The sequence below is a fragment of the Equus asinus genome, chromosome 18 (genome assembly GCF_041296235.1).
Source record: "Equus asinus isolate D_3611 breed Donkey chromosome 18, EquAss-T2T_v2, whole genome shotgun sequence".
Taxonomy (NCBI): Eukaryota; Metazoa; Chordata; class Mammalia; order Perissodactyla; family Equidae; genus Equus; species Equus asinus.
This window is the reverse complement of record NC_091807.1, coordinates 39813574-39834440: the sequence shown is the minus strand read 5'-3', so window position 1 is coordinate 39834440 and position 20867 is coordinate 39813574. Positions and strand designations below refer to the sequence as shown.

The 20867-nt window shown below is 46.2% G+C and overlaps 1 protein-coding gene across 9 annotated transcripts in view; it reads right to left on the bottom strand.

Annotated features, from left to right (window-relative positions):
* Positions 1-22: 22 nt before the first annotated feature.
* Positions 23-20867, bottom strand: part of TRAPPC10 (trafficking protein particle complex subunit 10) — a 102128-nt gene continuing 81283 nt past the window's right edge. For all 9 annotated transcript variants that reach the window (XM_070489025.1, XM_044751054.2, XM_070489031.1 and 6 more), the window contains 5 exons: positions 20639-20765; positions 19078-19248; positions 5198-5375; positions 3608-3802; positions 23-3259 (listed from right to left, as the gene is read on the bottom strand). In XM_070489025.1, coding sequence (XP_070345126.1) covers positions 3021-3259; positions 3608-3802; positions 5198-5375; positions 19078-19248; positions 20639-20765 — 910 coding nt within the window. In that variant the 3' untranslated portion in view covers positions 23-3020. The remainder of the gene's footprint in view (positions 3260-3607; positions 3803-5197; positions 5376-19077; positions 19249-20638; positions 20766-20867) is intronic.

Here is a 20867-nt window from a genome sequence, read left to right as displayed (position 1 = left end):
AAAGCAGTTCAAAACAGCAAAGTTTCTTCTTAAAATGTGTATTTTCAGAATTATAATGCTCACATTTTAAACAGTTTTAATACAATGTTTTTAGTCTAACAATATATTACAGAATAATGTGAAGAATGACTTTCATAGTAAACCATGAAAATGGAATTAATACCTGCAGTGTCAAAGTCACCAACTTGTCACCTTTCCAGTCACAGAATCCTAGCAAATTGTCTTAACAATGCTTTCCGATCTTATAGCCTGACGTATAGGACAAATACATTTAGAGAAAGGGGCATTTTCATGAAAAATCAAATTTTAAAATCACGTAGGACTTATTTTAAAGATCACAGTTGACAGTAAAACATTTAGACCAGCCTAGTTTGTTCTTTTATAAAAAGTAGTATAACTTTTCATTTTATAGACACACCTGGAGTGTTTAACTTCATTTTGTAACAATCTTATTGTAAATACTAAAGAAAAATTGAATAGAAGCCTGCATTTTCGTTACTAACTCCTGAGGGGCTATCTAGCCTCATCAGCTAAGACTAACACAGGAACCTGACCTACCACAGGCTCTGCTGACAATGGAACTGTAGGTAGAAGTCATTTTCAGATTAAATACAACAATTTCCACATTAGCATCAGAAGAGTTATAATTTTTCCAGTCACAGGAGAACCCATGAAATTCACCAAAATTATAACTTCTTTTCCACTTGCTGGTATTTACATGTTCCACAGGTATCTGTAAAATGCCTGCATATTCTCTTTTTTTTGATGCACATTCTCTATCTGGCTTCACAATTATTTAGCAGCGGCTACCTCTTTACAACAAAACCAGCTCGTCTCAAACACATAATTTTATGCCAACAAAAATGCAATTACAGCCTTTTAGTTAAAAAAAAAATGACTTGAAGCTTTAGGTAACATTCCTCTTGTGTGTAAAAAAACAACAGAAAAACACAGAGACACCCATGCAACTTAGATTGCAAAAGATCCTTTGGGTAATTAGGGCAAAAAAACCAACCTGTGATAAATTTGATTTCATTGAATTTCCAGACAATAAGAAACCGCCATAAATATTTTGCATTACCCCTCTAAAATATGTACGTAATTACAGAATTTCATCCTGGGATTAGAACCCAGACACAGAAATCCCATGCCCTTCCAGAAGGGGAGAGGGAAAGTGATCCTGTATATCCAGGAAGGGGTCGTTCCCAGGCTCCAAGGCTCACCACGCGGGTTAGAGGCTTTTCTGCGTCAAGTCTCAAACATCCCTTCATTCACAGGGCTTGGCAGATCTGTGGGGCAATCATCAATTTTTCCAATAAAACAAACATTTTAGAAATGCTAAACTATCATTAGATTTGGAAGTTCTAATTTGCCTAACTAGTTGATCAAGTTTATTAAACTGCACATAAGGAAGATAAATTTCTGAAAAGTTCAAACAGATATTTTTATTCTTTACACATTTTTCCAATTTCTATAAATGAAAAAGACATGGGGGGAATCACACCACCTTTATTGTTGAACAGGTTAGAAGACAACACACAGAAGCGTGAGGACAACGGCTCTGTTTGTTAGTCTGAACTGTGTCTTCGGACCCCACGCCTCTCGAGCAGGCGCGAGCCGAGCCAGGGCCAGGACAGCTGCAGGAAGCTCCTTTCTCTCTGAGGCTCACACACTTGAGGTTATTCACACGAGGCCCCGCCTCTGCTGGACCTGACTACACTTGCTTGCCTTAATCTAGACAAATTCAATCCCAACCACACTTTCCCAGTGAATTAAGAGTTCTCTTTTTCATATGTACAAAAATACATCGCTTTGGAGAGCTGGAAAAGGTTTAATACATACAACACTTATTTACAAGCTGTGACTTTCACACCAGTAAAAACAAACACACATTTATTTTGTCCTTAATTTTTGGTGCGACTTATACATAAACATTACATCAGTTAGTTTGTACTTTTAAAAATAATAAATCAACCATATGTACAATTAAATTTACAACCAAAAGCAAATTCATCTGTTGGGATGGTGTGACTGCAATTTAGTGGACCAGCAGAGAACATTCCAAGACTTTCGTCAGACTAGAAATACACTGAGAGGACCCTTCTCATCTTCATTTGAACCTCTTAATCACTAAGATTTAAGGTGCAAAAGAAAAATATTGATTATACAGTTACAATTACACGTAAAGACTTTAGGTTTAAAGGTAAGAGAAAAACAACACATTAACCCTCACATATATAATGATAATTAAAATAAATATATATTTAATTCCAAGTGCATATGATATTCAATCAACATTACGGGGAAAAAGGGTTGCAGAAACATTTACTCCTAACCTCTTTCAATAATGAGGTGTTCCTTACGCCCTTGTCTAGTCTGCTTCAAGTACCTTCCAAATGGCTCCAGCGCATGGAGGTCCCAGGCCCGCTCAGTGTGACATCCCAAGGCACAGAAGGGGTCACGTTCCCTCCCCATCCCACCCCTCAGCCCACCCACCTGCCCTAAAAGGGTGTTATTCTAGAAAACACAACTAGATGATGTGTGGTAAAGGACTGTGTTTTACTCCTCAGGAGACTCACCAATCCATCTGGTCCAGAAATTGGGCAGCCGTGTGACCAGGAAGGCACACGCGTGTCACTAATAGTACTACAAAGCCTGCTGTGTCCACGTGAAAGACACAGGGACTTCCACCAAGACCAGCAGACTGAGGCTGCTCTGGTGAGACCACTCAGGGGTCTTTCACGAGCCGGGAGGGAGTGACGTCAGGAAGTGGGGCTCTGGGCACACGGAGGACACCAGGGAGATGAGAAAACAACATGTAATCTGACACCACAGACAACACAGAAATAGCAATGTAACTCAGCTGACCAGCGGTACACTGAAATTCTCTGATGCGTCCATGGCCAGGCAGAATCCCCAAGTCTGGTCAGAGCTAACTGTTAGACTGGAGAACAGGCGAGTCAGGATCCCTTCAAGTGCACTCACACCAGGTCTGGGGCATGTGTTAGCCCGAGGCCTGGTCATGTGACGCTGACTTCGAGGACATGGTCGTCTTTGCTGGGGAGGACCAGGATCTGCATGCCTGTGCTGGCGTTGAAGACCTGGCCGGGCGGCAGCGCCTGGAGCCGGGGCATGGGCAAGCCTTTGTGCTCGCTGCTGGCGGCTGAGTGCACACTGCCCCTGCTCTTGACGCTGCTGCTGTCCAGCTGGTCATCCACGTGCTTGTCCACCGACAGGCTGTCGTTCTCTATCCAGCTATCTGCAAAACGCACAGCAAGTGAGACACGGGCCACACAGACGCTGACCCTTTACCCACCCTGGAGAGTAGCAGGCCACCCCAAGCCAACCTCCAGGGCAGAAGACTGTTAACGGAGGCGACCGCCGTAAAGAGAACCTCCCGCCTGGGTCGTCAGAGGATCGATCTTAAGAGCGGGGCCTAGGACATGGAAGCCTGACAAGTTTTGGTATTGGATTCGGAAATTATCACCAGGTTCTGGGAACGTGCCGTTCAGCAGCAAGCCTGCTGCCTACAATGTCCGTTTATGAGCTCTGCGCACGGAGCCCTCTCACGCCAGTGCTGAGTGTACGTTGCATCGCGAGTCCTTACCAGCATCCAGCTGTGAGGAGTGCGCAGAATGATGGGGGAGGTACTTAAACAGCCTGACATCGGGAAGGGGGAGGTAGCCTGCGAAGAGGGGCATCACCTCCATGTGGACTCTGTGAGTGGCCTGCGCGGCCACAGGCATGGAGATGACGCCAGAACTTTTCCCACACACTGCCCAATTGCTGCTGTTGTCAACAACTGAAACAAAGAGGGAAACCACTGTTTTACTCCGGAAAAGGACATTCAGTATTCATACCAAACACAGGAAATGGACGTTGGCACAGTGCGGTTCACCAGACTAGAGCTCACTGGGACTTCACCAGCGGCGGCTACCCAGTCTTGAGTATTTGGCAGATATGTTCTTGAAAATGAATGGTGTGAGCCTGTCACTTCAAACAAGCTGCCAAGACATAATTTGAAACTCGGGTCAAAAATCAGAATTTTGGAAAACCTGCATTTGCCACTGTGAACTTGACAGTGTCCCAATACTCAAAAACTGTCCTGATGAGTTCAGTGTAAGCTTGAAACCAGTGTGAATTTGTGATCCTGTGTAATGAAAGGTGCCAACACTTGGAAGATCTATCTGCATAACTCAGGAACCATGGTTCCCAAGTGATCAGTGCGCAGTGTTACAAGATGATGCCTGGGTACAAGATCCTTTAAAAATGCAAGACAGACGAAGGACTTGAATCGAGTACACAAAGTTCACTCACTGATTTCAGGTTCCAGGTTGTAACAAGCCTGTGAAATACTAGCACTCGTCAAGTTCTGGTGTAGTATCAAACGAGAACATCCAGTTGTCTGAAGGCTGTTAACATACCCTCCCTTTTCCAACTACGCATCTATGCAAGGCTGGAGTTTCCCCACGTGCGCCGGTCAGTATGACATGTCACCACAGCCTGGATGCAGCAGAGCGGGAAACTCACTTACCTTCCACGAAGCCAGAGAGCACAGAGATTTGAAAGAATGCAAAGCATTGTTCTTCTCGCTATTTTTGTTTGTTTTGGAAAACAGTTCTTTTTCAATAGTGTCATGTAATGGGTCTACCATTATTTTAAAGTAAATAAATAAATAACTGTTTGGCTCCTCAACCATTTTGAGAGTACGAAGGGCCTGACACCAAAGCTGAGACCTGCTCCTGAAGACGCCCAGGCCCTGGGGGAGGAGGGCCACAAGGGCTGTCTGGGAGGGAGGAGGGGGAGAGGAGCCGTGCATTGGGGGTCGAGCTGGGACCTGGGTGGAAGGAAGGTGAGGAAGGGCAGGAGCCGTGAGTGCAGGCCACTGAGACTGCTAGGTAGCAGAGTCCAGCCTTGGCTTCCAGGGTGAGGGGAGACCTGACTCACAGGCAGGCAGACGGGCCGCTGCCAGTGCCGCTGTGCTCAGCACGGGCTGACGACTGCTGACGACACCTGTTTGGAGAAGGCTCCTGATAACCACGCTCCACATCCTGCGGGCCTAGGGCCCCTTACATGACCAGACACTCCCACGAGCTCTGGCCTCCAGCACGCTCTCTCTCAGAGAAGACACGACACCATGTGAAAGGGAGGGCTCAGTCCGTCTGGCAACAGTGGGGAAGGAGGCACGGCGACCCACCTTCGTACATCAGCTTGGTGGAGAAGTACTCGTCGGATTCCATCAGGGCCTCGTCCTTATCCACCTCCAAGAGGCCCGAGAGCCGTGTGATGGACACCTCCAGGGAGCAGAGCGAGCCGGTCTTACAGTGCTCCGCCCCCGAAGGGGGCAGTATCTCCGCTTTCACGTTATATAATGTCTGGGCAAGAAGTGGGGAGAAGAGGACAAAGGAGATGAATACACAGTCGGAAGAAACGCTCCTGCAGGCCGGCGTGGCGCTGCCCACAGACTTGAATGAGAACGGAGGAGACGTCCACGCGGCTACTTCACTTCAGGTTACCCAGAGGACGGTGCGCCTCCCTCAGCGACCGCCTGGGGACACGCTCTTGGGAAGTCCGCCCCTCCTAATGCTGACCGCTGTCCAGCACGCACAGCGGGAGAAGGGCAGGGTCTTGCTCTCCGTGTGCCCAGCACCCAGGGGCAGGGTGAGCAACAGTGGCTCCATTCACTTCCTCTGCCCAGCGGACAGTGATCGATTCCCTCAGACAAGCTGTCACTTTACCCCATATGCTTCAGTATGTATTACTAAAAGTCATGGGCTCTTTCTCCTAAACACGCCATGATCACAATTAGCAAAACTGACATTAATTCCTCGGTATCACCCAATATTGAGTCCATAACCAACTTTCTGCACAACGTATCTTTCTCCATGACCTATTTACCTGATCGTCACATCTATTCACACTTGCCCTACATTTTCTCACAATCCAGGACAAAGACCCAAGACCCGCACAGGGGACCACGGGCTCACCCCCACAGGCTGTGGTTCCACTTTTGAAGGATACTGTCTAGAGTGCAGCTCAGCTACTCCACGGTGCTCTGCCTCGCCACTCATTTTGTTTGGCCAAGCGGCTGTGAAGTCCTTAAGCTGACATTAGCCTCTCATGCAAGCGCATGCCCCGATACCAGCCAGAGAGCCACAGGAAATGTAAGTCCCTGATGTGACTTCCCCAACAGCCCTACAGATCAACAGCACCCCTACTGCCTCCCAGCCCTTCCCCCACGTGCCCCTTAGATAACACTCCTGGGGACTTACCAAAACCCACTCTTGTGGTTTGAATTGACCAATCCAGCTCTGGCCTGGGAACGCCAGAGCACTCCACCCACAGAGCCTATGAAGGCACGTGCCCTGGGGCCTGCTCTCTGCCTGCACTCTGCCTTGATCTCCCTGTGTGGCGCCTCCAAGAGTGCAAATTACTTCCTCCAGCGCCTGTGAGCAATACACTTCTCTATTTCAGTTTCTCGTGGTCTTTTGTTGAACCAGGGCTCACCACCTAGCACTCTATGCTCCACACACCAAGTGTTAATTTACCAAAGTCAGAACAGGTATATAATTACAGAACAACTCAATTTAGAAGTGTTCTGTTGGTGTTGTAACATGTTCAAAGAAAGAAGATTTTAGGATTTCAAATAGCCAACTGTCAAGATAAAGCATTTTTCTGGGACCTAACAGGCTAAACAGTAATCCTGGATGGGCTTTGCTCAGGGATTTCCCATCAAACACCCAGTTACATCTGTTTGGAGATGCAACAGACTTCTCCCGATCTGAAGGGGGGCATCCCCGGCTCTCACAGGGCCCTCTGACTATGAGGGTGTCAAAGACGCCTGCGCGTGCAACGCAAAGGAGCACAGTGCTCGGACTGAAGCAGAGCCATCTGTCATGGTGGATGGGGCAGGGGCAGGCAGGGGAAGGAGCGCTGCGCGGAGAAGACCAGCAACGCGAAAGGCTGGCTCAGGGTCTCCGGCTCCTGAGATGCTCATGGCTGGAGCACACCAGTCTGGAATGTTTCTGAGCCGAGCCAACGAAGAGTACGAATTTGCTTAGAGCTTGAAAGGAAGCCCAGAGGGAAGAGCGATGGAGGTGTGTGTGCTCGTCAGCGTGTGTCCTGGAACACTGCTCTCTGGCTGCACATGAGAAGGAGGGGAAGGGCTGAGGGGAAGCGCTGGGCCAGAAGCTGGCAGTGAGGCGCCTCCCGCCCCTGACAGCCACTGCTGAGGCTGTAGGTACAGAGCCTAGAAATAAGCCTCCTGAGACATAAACTTCAACATTTAAGGCCATCAGTTTTCGACAAGGGTACGAAGATCATCCAGTGGGGAAACAACAGTCTTTTCAACAAATGATGTAGGGATACCTGAATACTCACATGGAAAGAATGAATCTGGACCCCACCTCTCACCATACACAAAGGTTAACTCAAAGTAGACTGCAGACCTGAATGTAAGAGCTAAGACTGTAAAACTCTTAGAAGAAAACACGGGAGGAAATCTTTTTGACTTTGGGATAAGCAATGATTTCTTAGATCTTACACCAAAAGAACAAGGAATAAAAGAGATTGATAAGTAGGACTTTATCAAAATTAAAAACTTTCGTGCTTCAGGGGCTGGGCCTGGGGCCTAGTGGTTAAGCTCAGCGCGCTCTGCTTCTCCGCCTAGGTCAGTTCCCAGGCACAGATCTACGCCACTCGCCAGTGGCCGTGCTGTGGTGGGTGATGTGGTTCCAGGCTGCCCCAGGGAGAGAAGCCCAAGGCCTTCCGGCCTACATGCCGATCTGTATCATCCTCCGGGACACATAGGACATCCTGACCTGATTCACATCTAAAGTTATATGACCACCCGATAACCAGACTCCACCTGCACTGATACCATTTCAACGACTTTTTTACATGATCTTTCCTTTGTCTAGTAAAAATAACTCACATACCTATGCCTTGTAAATTTTTTTTTTTTTGAGGAAGATTAGCCCTGAGCTACTACTGCTGGTCCTCCTCTTTTTGCTGAGGAAGACTGGCCCTGAGCTAACATCCATGCCCATGTTCCTCCACTTTACATAGGGGACGCCTGCCACAGCATGGCGTGCCAAGCAGTGCCATGTCTGCACCCAGGATCCGAACCAGCGAACCCCGGGCCGCCAAGAAGCAGAACATGGAACTTAACTGCTGCGCCACCGGGCCGGCCCCATGCCTTGTAAATTTAACCCTACCATCAACACATTGCAGCCCTTCACCGCCCACGAGTCGTCCCCATGCTATTCTCTGAATAAAGGAGCACTACCACCAGATCTTGAGAGTCCAGGAAATCTTTCTTTCAACTCCTCAGCTCGCCAAGCCCACATCATTTCCTCTGGTGGCCCGTACAGGGATCTTTCTTGCTTCACGGGCTTGTGCGCTTAAGTTCTGATAAATGCACTTTTCTTCCTTGTGCCTTCCTCTTTTTCAAGGATGGATCTAAATTCACTTCTTCATCAGCAACCTTCTCGGACAGCTGCATGAATACGAGTTTGCCGCCCGTGGCTACTCTATGGGGCAAACCATGGCATTCGGCCCGAAGAGAATCAGTACCTGAAGCCTTAGGGTGATGAAGAATGAATTGATGCGTTCCTTCCTAATCCTATCTCTAATACATAAATTTGACGTGGGCGCGGGTGGGCCTCTTAAGTCATCAGGACGGTCGCCAATCTCCAAGACTCCCGTGACAGGTTTCTTTTCCTCAGGCTGGACTGGCATACCTCCCTATGGCTCCTGACCACACTCCGAACTGTGGGAAAGTCCCCATCAGGACTCCAGTTCAAGGAAAGTACCAAACTATAACCTTCCGTTGAGTATGGGAACCCCTTCTTGGGAGAACGGCTCCAGGATGCCACTGGGTAGAATGGCCCCAAGACCGGCAGAAAATTCTTCACTGTTTTTCTCTTTTCTTTTATCTCTGGGACCATTCACCAGGCGCCTATTACTGCCAGGCATAATAGGGAGGACAGACAAGGGATGCGATGCAGGGGGATGCCCCCATCACCCCTTGCTCCAAGAACCCCAGAGGCAGAACAATGGGTAGGATGCTGCCCTAGGTTCAGGGGGGAATTTCAAGGTGATGGGCCCTTTTCTTTCATCTTTCTTCTTTTGTCTTTTTGCTTCCTAGGACCATGGGAGCTTCTAATTCTGTTCTTAAGGACTCACCTTTGGGTTGCCTTTTAAATAACTGGGCAAAATTTGATCTACAAGATCTAAAGAAAAAGAGACATTTTTTACTGTAATACTGTTTGGCCTCAGCATACGCTGAATGAGGAGAAAGGCCAATGAAAGGCACCCTAAATTTTAATACTATTTTTCAACTAGACTTACGTTGCCGCGCCTGGGAAGATGGTCTGAAATCCCTTATATTCAAGCATTCGTGGCCTTATATCAAGATCCTGAACTCAGAGTGGTTTGTCGCATGTGTCTAGCTTCCCCCACTACAGTAGAAAAACCCACACCTGACATATTAGATGATGACTGCCTTGTCAGACCTCCTCCGAAGGCCCCTGCAGCTCCTGTCGATTTAACCTGTCCCGAGGACTCAAAGACCTGAATATCCTCTCCCTACGAGGAGGAACCTAAAATTGAGTCCTCAACCCTCATAAGTTCTGCCGGTCACACGAGGAGTGGGACCTCTTATAATCCCAGACATTTCCCTCTCCGCGAGGTAGCAAACAGGGAAATGGGGACCATTCGAGTCCATGTGCCATTTTCAGTGTCTGATATGGCTCAACTAAAGACAACTCGGTAGACATTCAGAAAATCCTTCCCAATTTATCGATGGCTTTCAGCAGCTCATCATGATGTCTGAATTGACCTGGCAGGATATTTGTATTATTCTTACTTGTTGCTGCACTACAGACAACAGAAATCGTCTTTGGGTGAGAGCACGTGAATTTGCAGTTGACTTACATACTAGAGACAGACAGACATACCCAGCAGGTGGCACTGCAGCACCAGATACAGACCCCAAACGGGATTATGGGGATGAAGAAGATCGGACAACGCAATCACGTGATTACTGTTTAGAGGGAATGAAGAAGGGATTTTCAAAGCCGGTTAATTTTGACAAACTCCAATAAGTAACTCAGGGAACAGATGAAAACCCTGCTCCTTTTCAAGGAAGATTAGCTGAAGCTATTGGAAAATACACTAATCTAGACCCTACTTCTCCGGAAAGGATGACCGTTCTAAACCTGCACTTCATTACTCAATCTGACTAAATTGGCCTTGGGTCCTCAAACAGCTGTACAGAGACTTTTGGAGGTTGCTACTCAGGTGTTTAATGATCGGGACTTGACTCTTAAACAGGATAAGGACAGAAGGGCAAAATTACAGGGTAAGGTACAGGCTCACATTTTAGCAGCGGAATTGCCACAGAAACAGGCTAACCAGGGGCCCAAGTCTCAGACTACCAATGCCGGAGGCCCAGGTAAGTCCCCTTGTTACCATTGCCGTCAACTTGGACACTGAGCAAACAGTGCCCAAGAAAGGAGCTTTCTCCTGGGCCTGGTCCTCTCTGCAAGTGAGAGGGACATTGGAAGCGTGACTGTCCTCACCTCCAGAGCGAGGAGGGGCCAAGAACACACTTCCCTGCCTGGAGATGCAATCCCGAAGACTCCGCCTGAAGGGGCCCAGAGGCCAGTCCGGCAACCATCACCACTGAACAGACTGAGCCCCGGGTTCCTCTGGATGTGGAGGGTAAGCAGATCAATTTTCTTGTTGATACGGCAGCCACTTACTCTGCACTTCTTTGCCACTCTGGCCCAACTCCTAAGTCCCATCAAAAATTGTGGAATAGAGGGTGACTCTAAATTTTGTTATCAAACTCTTCCTTTATCTTGCCAATATCGGACTCAGATTTTTCCCATACTTTTCTAGTCCTACCTACTTGTCATACTCTACTATTAGGGCGAGACTTAATGAAAAAACTAGGAAGCCAATTTATTCTGACACATGAGGAGGATGGCTTGTTTGCCGCTCTCTCTCCAAGCTCTGTTGTTTCCCAGATTGCCTCTAATATTCTACCCCATATATGGGAAGCACTTGATCCCCAGGTTTGGGACTGCTCCCTTCCAAGAAGAGCTATAACAGCTTAGCCAGTCTCTATTACCCTGAGAGACTCTTCTCTTGTACCCCAGAAGAAGCAACGCCCTTTAAAACCAGAGGCAATTCTAGGATTACAACCCTTTATATTAAAATTCCTCAGTCACGGCCTCCTTAAACGATGTCAGTCTCCCTATAACATTCCTATCTTGCCTGTAAAGAAGCCAAATGGAGATTATCATTCGGTCCAGGACCTCTGCATAACTAATAAGGCCACTGTTCCTACCACCCCATCGTGCCTAACCCAGATACTATACTTTCCCAGCTCCCAGAAAACTCTAATTGGTCCACAGTCCTGGACTTAAAGGATGCTTTCTTTTGTATTCCTCTGGATGAAACTTCCCAACCTTTATTCACCTTTGAATGGAAGTTTCCTAATGAAGCTCTTCCTATCCAGTTGACGTGGACAGTCCTCCCCAAGGCTTTCGGGATAGCCCCCATTTGTTTGGAAGGGCCCTAGGCAAGGATCTGCGGGATGTGAAACTCCCTGCCGTGGTTTACTACAATATGTTGATGATATTCTTATTTGTAGTCCCACAAAGGAGGATTCTGATCACAATACTGTCCTTTTCCTTAATTTCTTAGCCCAATGGGGATATCGAGTGTCCCCACAAAAGGCACAAATTTCACGACAGCAGGTGTCCTATTTGGGCTATGATTTAACCCCAGGACACCCGGCACTTTCTATAAATAGGGAAAAGACTACTCTCGAACTTGGACCACCAAAGACAAAAAACACCTTCGCATTGGGTATGGTAGGTGTCTGTCGTTTATGGCTTCCTCAGTTCGGGGTAATAGCAAAGCCTTTGTATGAAGCAACCAGAGGACCTGATACAGAACCTCTGAAATGGACACAAAAGGAGGACAAGGCCTTTCGGTCAATTCAATAGCAATTGTCTTCTGCCCCAGCCCTGGTTCTGCCTAATGGCAACCAGCCTTTTACTCTTTATGTTGCTGAAAAGCAGGGCCGAGCCCTCGGTACCCTCACTCAAAGACTAGGCCCAGAGACCCAAATTTTTGGATATTTCTCAAAAACTCTAGACTCGGTGGCTTTGGGATGGCCAGCCTGCTCAAGGGCTGTAGCAGCCTCACCTCTTTTAATTGAGGAGGCCTCTAAATTAACTATGGGACAACCTTTAACAGTCATCACTCCCCATCAGGTACAAGCCGTGTTGCAAACTAAGGGCATAATGGATGACTGGAGGACGTCTAACTAACTGTCAGGCCATCCTCCTAGACACCCCTGAGGTCATCCTTCAGGTGCGTCGAACCGGGTCCGGCAGACCTTACGCCCGGTCCTGACTACCCAGTCCAGGATTTGGAGAACACATGCTCTCAAGTCATAGAACAGATGTACTCTAGCAGGCCTGACTGCTAGATTCCCCCGAGATAATGCAGATGACACCTGGTTTATAGACGGCAGTAGCTTCACAGAACAGGGGCTATGCAAGGCAGGCTATGCTGTAGTCAACGCCTCACACATCAATGAGGCACAAGCCCTTCCAGCCAACACGTCCGCCCAAAAGGCTGAACTCACGACTCTTACCCAAGCCCTTCACCTGACGAAGGACATGGTTATCAATATTTACAGCGAAGCATATGGTTATTAGTATTTACATTAACTCAAAATATGCCTTATTGGTCCCACATGCACAGGGGGCCATGTGAAAGGAAGGGGTTTACTCAATACAAAGAACTCCCCTGTCGAACACGGAACAGAGGTTTGGGCTCTTTTGAGTTCCGTGCTTCTTGCAAAGCAAGTGGCCATGGTCCATTGCTGGGAACGTCGGAAGGCTGCATCCCCTGAGCAGGGGCAATAATTTCAGTGACCAGGAAGCTACACGGGCAGCTAAACAGAGTAATCTTTTCAGCTTACTCCCCATTCCCCCTGCTTCAGGCCTTATTAGTCCTATTTATACAAATCAAGAAATAACCCTGGGGGCCGGCCGGGTGGCACAGCGGTTAAGTTAGCACGTTCCCCTTCTTGGTGGCCTGGGGTTCACCGGTTCGGATCCCGGGTGTGGACATGGCACCACTTGGCATGTCATACTGTGGTAAGCGTCCCATGTATAAAGTAGAGGAAGATGGACATGGATGTTAGTTCAGGGCCAGTCTTCCTCAGCAAAAAGAGTAGGGTTGGCAGTAGTTAGCTCAGGGCTAATCTTCCTCAAAAAAAAAAAAAGAAAAGAAAAAAGAAATAAGCCTGGCTCAAGAAAAGGGATACACCCAGGAAACAAAAGTCTTGGCTAATTAACGATCAAGGAAACATTTTCATACCTAAAAGCCTTCAATGGAAATTCGTTAACAGAATTCATCAGGCTACCTACTTTGCAAACAATCCTTGACTCAACTACTTTCTAAATCCTTTGATGGGCATACTCTCCATGCCACCATTAGGCAGGTCTGCTGCTCTTGTGCCACTTGTGCTCAAGTAAATCCAGAGGGGGCAGCTAAACCACCTCCCTTCTTGTGGCCTGTATGACGATGGGGCACCTATCTGGCGGAAGACTAGCAACTGGATTTTACTCAAATGCCTCCCTGTCATGGCTATAAGTATCTTTCAGTATCTGTCGATACCTTTACAGTCTGGATTGAGGCCTTTGCTTGTCGAAGCGAACGGGCAATCGAAATAACAAAGGCCCTTCTAAGGGAGATCATCTCACGCTTTGGCTTGCCCAAGACCTTACGGAGTGCTAATGAGCCTCTTTCATAGCTCAAATAACACAACAGGTCTCCTTCAGCTTTACAAATTAAACACTATTGGCATTTGGCCTGGCACCCAAAATCCCCTGGGCAAGTGGAAAAAGCAAACCATACTCTAAAATGACATCTCTCCAAATTAAGTCTGGAAACTTGGATTATACTCTTACCCATTGGCCTCCTATGGATGAGAACTGTCCCTAAGAACACGTTAGGGTTAAGCCCTTATGAAAGCCTGTATGGAAGGCCCTTTCCATCTGCCGATATAGTATTGGACTCTGATTACCACCAACTATACCGCTATTCCATTGAGGCTGGTCTAATACAAAAGGAACTAAATGAGTACGTGGATAATCATTCACCTAAGCCGGACACATTGGCTGCCGATATATCTTGCCAGGTAAATCCTGGAGATGTGGTACATTTAAAGGAATGGAAAACACATTCTGATGGGCTAAGCCTAAAATGGAAAGGACCTTCTCAAGTCGTTCTAAGTACCCCCACAGCTGTAAAGTTAAAAGATCATACTTCTTGGACTCATATTTCCTGAATGAAACCTATGACTTCTTTATAGGACAAAGCTGATGCATATCCTGCTGTTCAACTGGACTACTCCTGTGAACAAACTCATGATTTAAAACTACTTTTTAGAACAAAATGAGCCCTATCTTCATTATTTTCCTCTTATCTCCTTTTGTAATTACAGACAATTCTTTTTTAAAATGGGCTCAACATTATGCTGAGCTCCGGAACCAAACCCCATGTTGGGGTGAGGACTCTTGCCTCTGTCTAGTACTTCCGGCCTCCCCTGGTGGGTCCCTCCCCTCCAGGGTACTGATTGACATGCAATGCTTCCCTTTACCACACAATATATTTCTAGCTCTTCTCTTCTACAAGATTCATCTATTACTAATCATAATGTCTCCCTGTGGCCATCTGTCTCTGATACCTGGGAGCTCCCTGGCCACAATCAAACTTTTCCTTCAACTCTACTGCCCAAATACTAACTAGATTCGCCTTGTCACAGGTGGATCATAAACAACGGGTTCCTAAAGTAAAGTCCCCAACCTATCGATATACAGAGGATGGACTGTATCAAATTTGGGACGAATATATTTGGCTCACTCCTACTAATGGTCAACTCAGTCAAAAGGCCACTCTATGTTGGGAACAAACCAATCACACTTGTGATACATGGCCTAATAGGACCCAACCTATGGGACAAATTCCCTGTCAGATGTGTTCTCCTGTCATAGCCTTAAAAAATATTGACTGGTTTGGGACTGACTGGGGTAGATGGCCCAGCATATGTTGGTTAGCCCCTAACAGCACTCAGTGGTTATGTGGCTCCAACTTATGGCCTTGGCTGCCGCCTGGATGGATTGGACGGTGCACCCTAGGCTTCATCTGGGTGCAAGGTAGAACTACATTTACTGTATCTCCTCCCGCTAACCTACCCAACCTGCAACAGCGCTGGACCCGCTCTGTCTTCCACTGGTATGATCACCTTGCCTCAATTTTCCTTCCCCAATTAGGAATCGAAAGTGTCATCTGGCACATGGAGGCCCTAAACAAATTTACCGTGAAGTCATTAAACAATACACAACATATCCTTTCACTGCTCAATTCAGAAGTGTCCCAAATGCGTAAGGCAGTCCTCCAAAACCGAATGGCACCGGATGCCTTACGGCAGCACGGGGGGCACTCGTGCCATTATAGAAACTGAATGTTGTGTCTATATTCCCGACTACCATCAAAACATCTCTGGCCTCCTATCCGATACACGTCACCAAATTAAATCTATGTCTGACCCTACACTATCCCTGAGTGATTGGTTGAACTCCTGGTCAGGACCAGGTCTCCAGACTATTATCAAAGCTTTATTCATTAGGTTAATCATATTGCTTGTATTTCTTATTATAATTTGTTGTCTATTTTATTGTTTGTCTTCCACACGCCAAAAACGTTTCACGTCCTGGACCACTTCCCATCAAATGATTCTCTCGTCTCCAGAGGCTCTGTGTACCTTGTCTGCCTTGGACTCTGCGGGCACAACCTTCCAGTCCACTGAACTTCCTGCCTATACCCCCATGGCCCCATTTAGGGACAGCTCTATGACCTTGTACAGCTGGAAGTAGTTACAGAAAACTGACCATCATCCATATCCCCAAAGGATTTCGGGGCCAAATGGGTTCAGGGGGCGTTTTATGATGTGGATCAAGGCTGCCCCAGGGAGAGAAGCCCAAGGCCTTCTGGCCTACATGCTGATCTATATCAGCCTCTGGGAAGTATAGGATGTCTTGACCTGATTCATATCTAAAGTTATATGATCACACGATAACCAGACCCCACCTGCATGATACCATTTTAATAACTTTTTTACATGATATTTCCTTTGTCTAGTAAAAAATAACCCACATACCTATGCCTTATAAATTTAGCCCTACCCTCAACACAATGCAGCTCTTCACTGCCCATGGATCCTGTTCCCATGCTGTTCTCTGAATAAAGGAGCACAACCACCAGACCTTGGGAGTCCAAGAAATCTTTCTTTTGACCCCTCGGCTCGCTGAGCCTGAATCAGCAGGGACACACATACAAAATAGAGAAAGACTGGCACAGACATTAGCTCAGGGTGAATCTTCCTCAGCAACAAAAACAAAACAAAACAAAAAACAACCAACAAGAAACTTTTGTGCTTCAAAGGACACCATCAAGAAAATGAAAATACAACCCATAGCATGGGAGAAAACATTCGCAATTATATTTATGATAAGAGACTGGTATCTAAAATATATAAAGAACTCCTACCGCTCAATAATAAAAAGACAACCCTATTATAAAGTGGGCAAAGAATATGAATAGACATCTTTGATATACGAACGGCCAATAAGCACATGAAAGATACTCAACATCATCAGCCATTAGGAAAATGCAAAGCAAAATCACGAGATACACACTTCACACCCATTGGGATGGCTATCATCAAAAAGACAACAACACAAGTGTTGACAAGTACGTGGAAACTGGAACCCTCATATGTTGCTAGTGGGGTAAAGTGACGTCTGTTAGAAAAACAGTTAAGCAGCTTCTCAAAAAGTTAAACACAGAGTTACCACACGATCCAGCAACTCCACCTAGGTGTTCACCCAAGAGAACTGGATACATGCGTATACAGAAAATTTTACACAAGGATCTTCATAACGTCATTATTCACAATAGCCCCAAAGTGGAAACAACCCAGATGTCTAGCCACTGATAAATGGAAAAACAAAATGTGGCCTGCCCACACAATGGAATATTATTCAGCTATCAAAAGGAACAAAGACTTGATATATGCTACAAAATGAATGCACCTAGGAAACACTGCCAAGTGAAAAGCCAGTCACCAAAAGGCCACACGTCATATGATCGATCTCGTGTATGTGAAATGCGCGGAACAGGCAAACCCACGGACAGCTGGGCCTGTGGAGTGGTGGTTGCCCAGGATTGAGAAGAAGGAACGGGAGTGACTGTTAATGGGGCACAAGGTTTCTCTCTGAAATGATGAAATTGTTCTCAATTAAAATTACGGTAATGGTTGCACAACTCTGTCAATACACTAAATTCATTGAATTGTACACTTCAAATGGGTGAACTCTACGGTATATAAGTTATAGCTCAATAATGCTTTTTTAAAAAAGTGCTATCTCTATTTCTGGTCCCCAGAATACCAGTTTTGAAAAGAGCAAGCCACCAGATATTCCTCTCTGGCCTTTTACTCAGCTTGTACAGTTCTAAAGGAGAAGTTTTTCCATACTCTTAACTTGAAGAGGAAGCAAATCAGACAGGAAAGTAACAGTGAGAACTGCGAAGCAGTGAGCCGACTTCTGCGGCAAGCAAACCAGATGGATGTATGCAGACTCCTGACTGTGGGAGTGATCTGCATGTTCAGCTGCTGTTAACACATCAAAAGGTATCTGCTTGTATGACAAGAAGACAAATTATGCTAGTGATTATGTTAACTCTAATTTAGCTAAGAGCAGCGTTAAATAAAACAGGAGAGTCAAATTTCAGTGGGACAATTTCAGTAGTACAGAGAAGAAAAGGAAAACCACAAAACTGTCTATTTACAATTTGGTTTACGTAACAAAGTCCAATAACCCCACTAAAGAATCAAAAGACACAATTCTATTCACCTAGCTCAAGGCTACTTTTAGCTTCATACTTAATGCGCAGGTTATGAGATAATCTTCACAACATTGGTTAAGAAAATTTCTGTAGGAGCTGGCCCGGTGGTGCAGTGGTTAAGTGTGCACATTCCACTTCGGTAGCCCGGGGTTTGCCAGTTCGGATCCTGGGTGCGGACATGGCACCACTTGGCCAAGCCATACTGTGGTAGGCGTCCCACATATAAAATAGAGGAAGATGGGCATGGATGTTAGCTCAGGGCCAGTCTTCCTCAGCAAAAAGGGGGGGATTGGCAGCAGATGTTAGCTCAGGCCTAATCTTCCTCAAAAAAATTTTAAAAGTAAAAAAAAAATTAAAAAAGTAAATAAAAAAGAAAACTTCTGTAATACTTTCAGTTTTTCTTTTAAAAAACTAGAGACATGCCTTCATAAAGCAACCCCACTGAGGAGTAGCTTATGATCAAGATGAAAAGACTCTGAGAAACACTTCCAGGACATTACTAAGTCAACGTGAGGAAGAGAAATGGGACAAGAGATCAGCAGTCTTTGGTCTTTATAGATTATAAACGTTTTACAGGGGCCGACCTGTGGTGGAGTGGTTACGTTCCAGTTCGTGGCCTCCACTTTGGCGGCCCAGGGTTTGGCCGGTTTGGACCCTGGGTGTGGACCTAGCAGTGCTCATCAGGCCATGCTGAGGTGCCGTCCACGTAGCACAACTAGAAGGACCTACAGCTAGAATACACAACTATGTACTGGGGGCTCTGGGGAGAAGAAAAAAAGAAGATTGGCAATGGATATTAGCTCGGGTGCCAATTTTTAATAAAAAAAATAAAGTAATAAAAATAAACAAATAAACAAATATCTTAGAACCGCCACCAAGAGTGTATCAGACAGTCACTTGAAAAGGACCTGGGGTTCTAAAATCCAGCCAGTCAAGAACTTAACTATTCTCCTTGATCTGTTGTTTCACTATATTGAAAGACTCTGTCTATCTGGTTTTTGGGGGATTATAAAGGACACGTGCCACCTTTCATTTTCCCAACCCACACCCCCACCAAAAAAACAATACAATACGTACAAAAAAATTTTCGACTTGAAATTCGTAAGTATACGGCTTTAAGGAGATAGACAGGCGTTCCTCAGCAGCCGGGGAGAATCCCACGGAGAAGCGGCAATGCAGAGACGGGGGAGGCTCCTGGGTCCACTGCAACTCCCAGACAAAGAACACCGACTGCTTGCTGGAGATGCGCTGCAAAACGAGTCGGCCGTCACGGTACATCAGGGCGAAACAGGCATCCCAGTGCAAAGCCGCTGCCTGCCCCGGCATGTGTGCGGCGAGGAGAGGCCGCCCACAGAGCCCTGCTGCCCCACACTGCGCATGAGCTGCCTGCGGTCCGGCGTCCCCACCACCGCCCTCCGCTCCTCCAACCTGACCTCGCCCCCACAAAGTTGGTAAGAAGGTTTTAATTCCCTATGATTCCATAAGCTTCAGAGCATAGGGCATTACAAAAAAAGCATAAAGAATGTTTATTGGTTAACAGTATCCCATACATTTCCAAAAGGGGAAATGCTGTCAACCAATTTAAAAGGACGTCTTTACATCCACGCCAATTACTTTGCATTTAACATTAAGTTAAATGAGGAACTAACACCGCTCCCAATTCATGCATGAAGTCCACAGCTACAAGCATGGTAACAGACTTGGGTAGCATTTGAAACAGGTCAAAGGTTAGTTGGGAAGAATCTTTTGAAAATGCTAAAGATCAGACATCCATTAAGAAAAGCTTTGTTCTAAACACTCAGCATTTATTATCTAAAAACATGTGACGGGGCCGGCCCAGAGAAGCAGCAGTTAAGTTCGCATGCTCCTCTTCGGTGGCCCAGGGTTGACCAGTTCAGATCCTGGGTGCAGACTTATGCACCACTTACTGAGCCATGCTTTGGCAGGCACCCCACATATAAAGTAGAGGAAGATGGGCATGGATGTTAGTTCAGGGCCAATCTTCCTCAGCTAAAAAGGAGGAGGATTGGTGGCAGATATTAGCTCAGGGCTAATCTTCCTCAAAAAAGAGTAAAAAATTAAAAACAAAATAAATAAATAAATGAAAACATGTGACAAATGAACAGAAAAAGCAAGGTCAGGACTCAGCCAGGCAGCGTGCACATGAATATGACTCCTTTCCAAAGTTACACCAACACCGAAGATCGCTTCCTTGGGCACAGGTAGGTGCTGCACTACAGGCAGAAGGGGACAGCCACCACTTCCCATGGATGATGGTGTCCATGCAGTCAACTTGGGACTACAAATAAGCCTGTAGTTACATGAATCTGTGCATAGAGCAGGACAAGTCTAAGACTTAACCCTTCTGAAAATACAAATATCTGTCTGTTTCCTAACCCATCCATTGTGCCACTCAGTCCACAAAGTGAAATGCGAACATGCACATCGTGGCAACAAAGCTGTCGTTTCAGAGCAGCCTTAAATGTGCAAGCGCTTTTGACTAATCCCCAGTAAGACCACTCTCAGTCTGAAAGCACACGTCCCTCTCATCAAAACACGATGAATGCTCCATCTTACACTCTTCTTCTCACGCTGTCTTCTGTTAAGAAGTTTATGCTCAATTCTAGAAAAGAGTTACCTGCTGGGATTTCGTGTTTAGCGGAATTAGTTGCAGGTCGGTACCATCACCGGTATCTACAAGTTTACTATCTGACAGCTGAAAGTCAAGTTCTGACAAATTCTGGACACAAACTTGAACATACTTCCTAAAGTAGAAAAAGAAAACAGATTTTGGCATTTAAGAACTTTATTAAATATATTTTGGCTTTGTGAATATATTTGGCTTTCTGGGGAATTGAAAGAGTGAC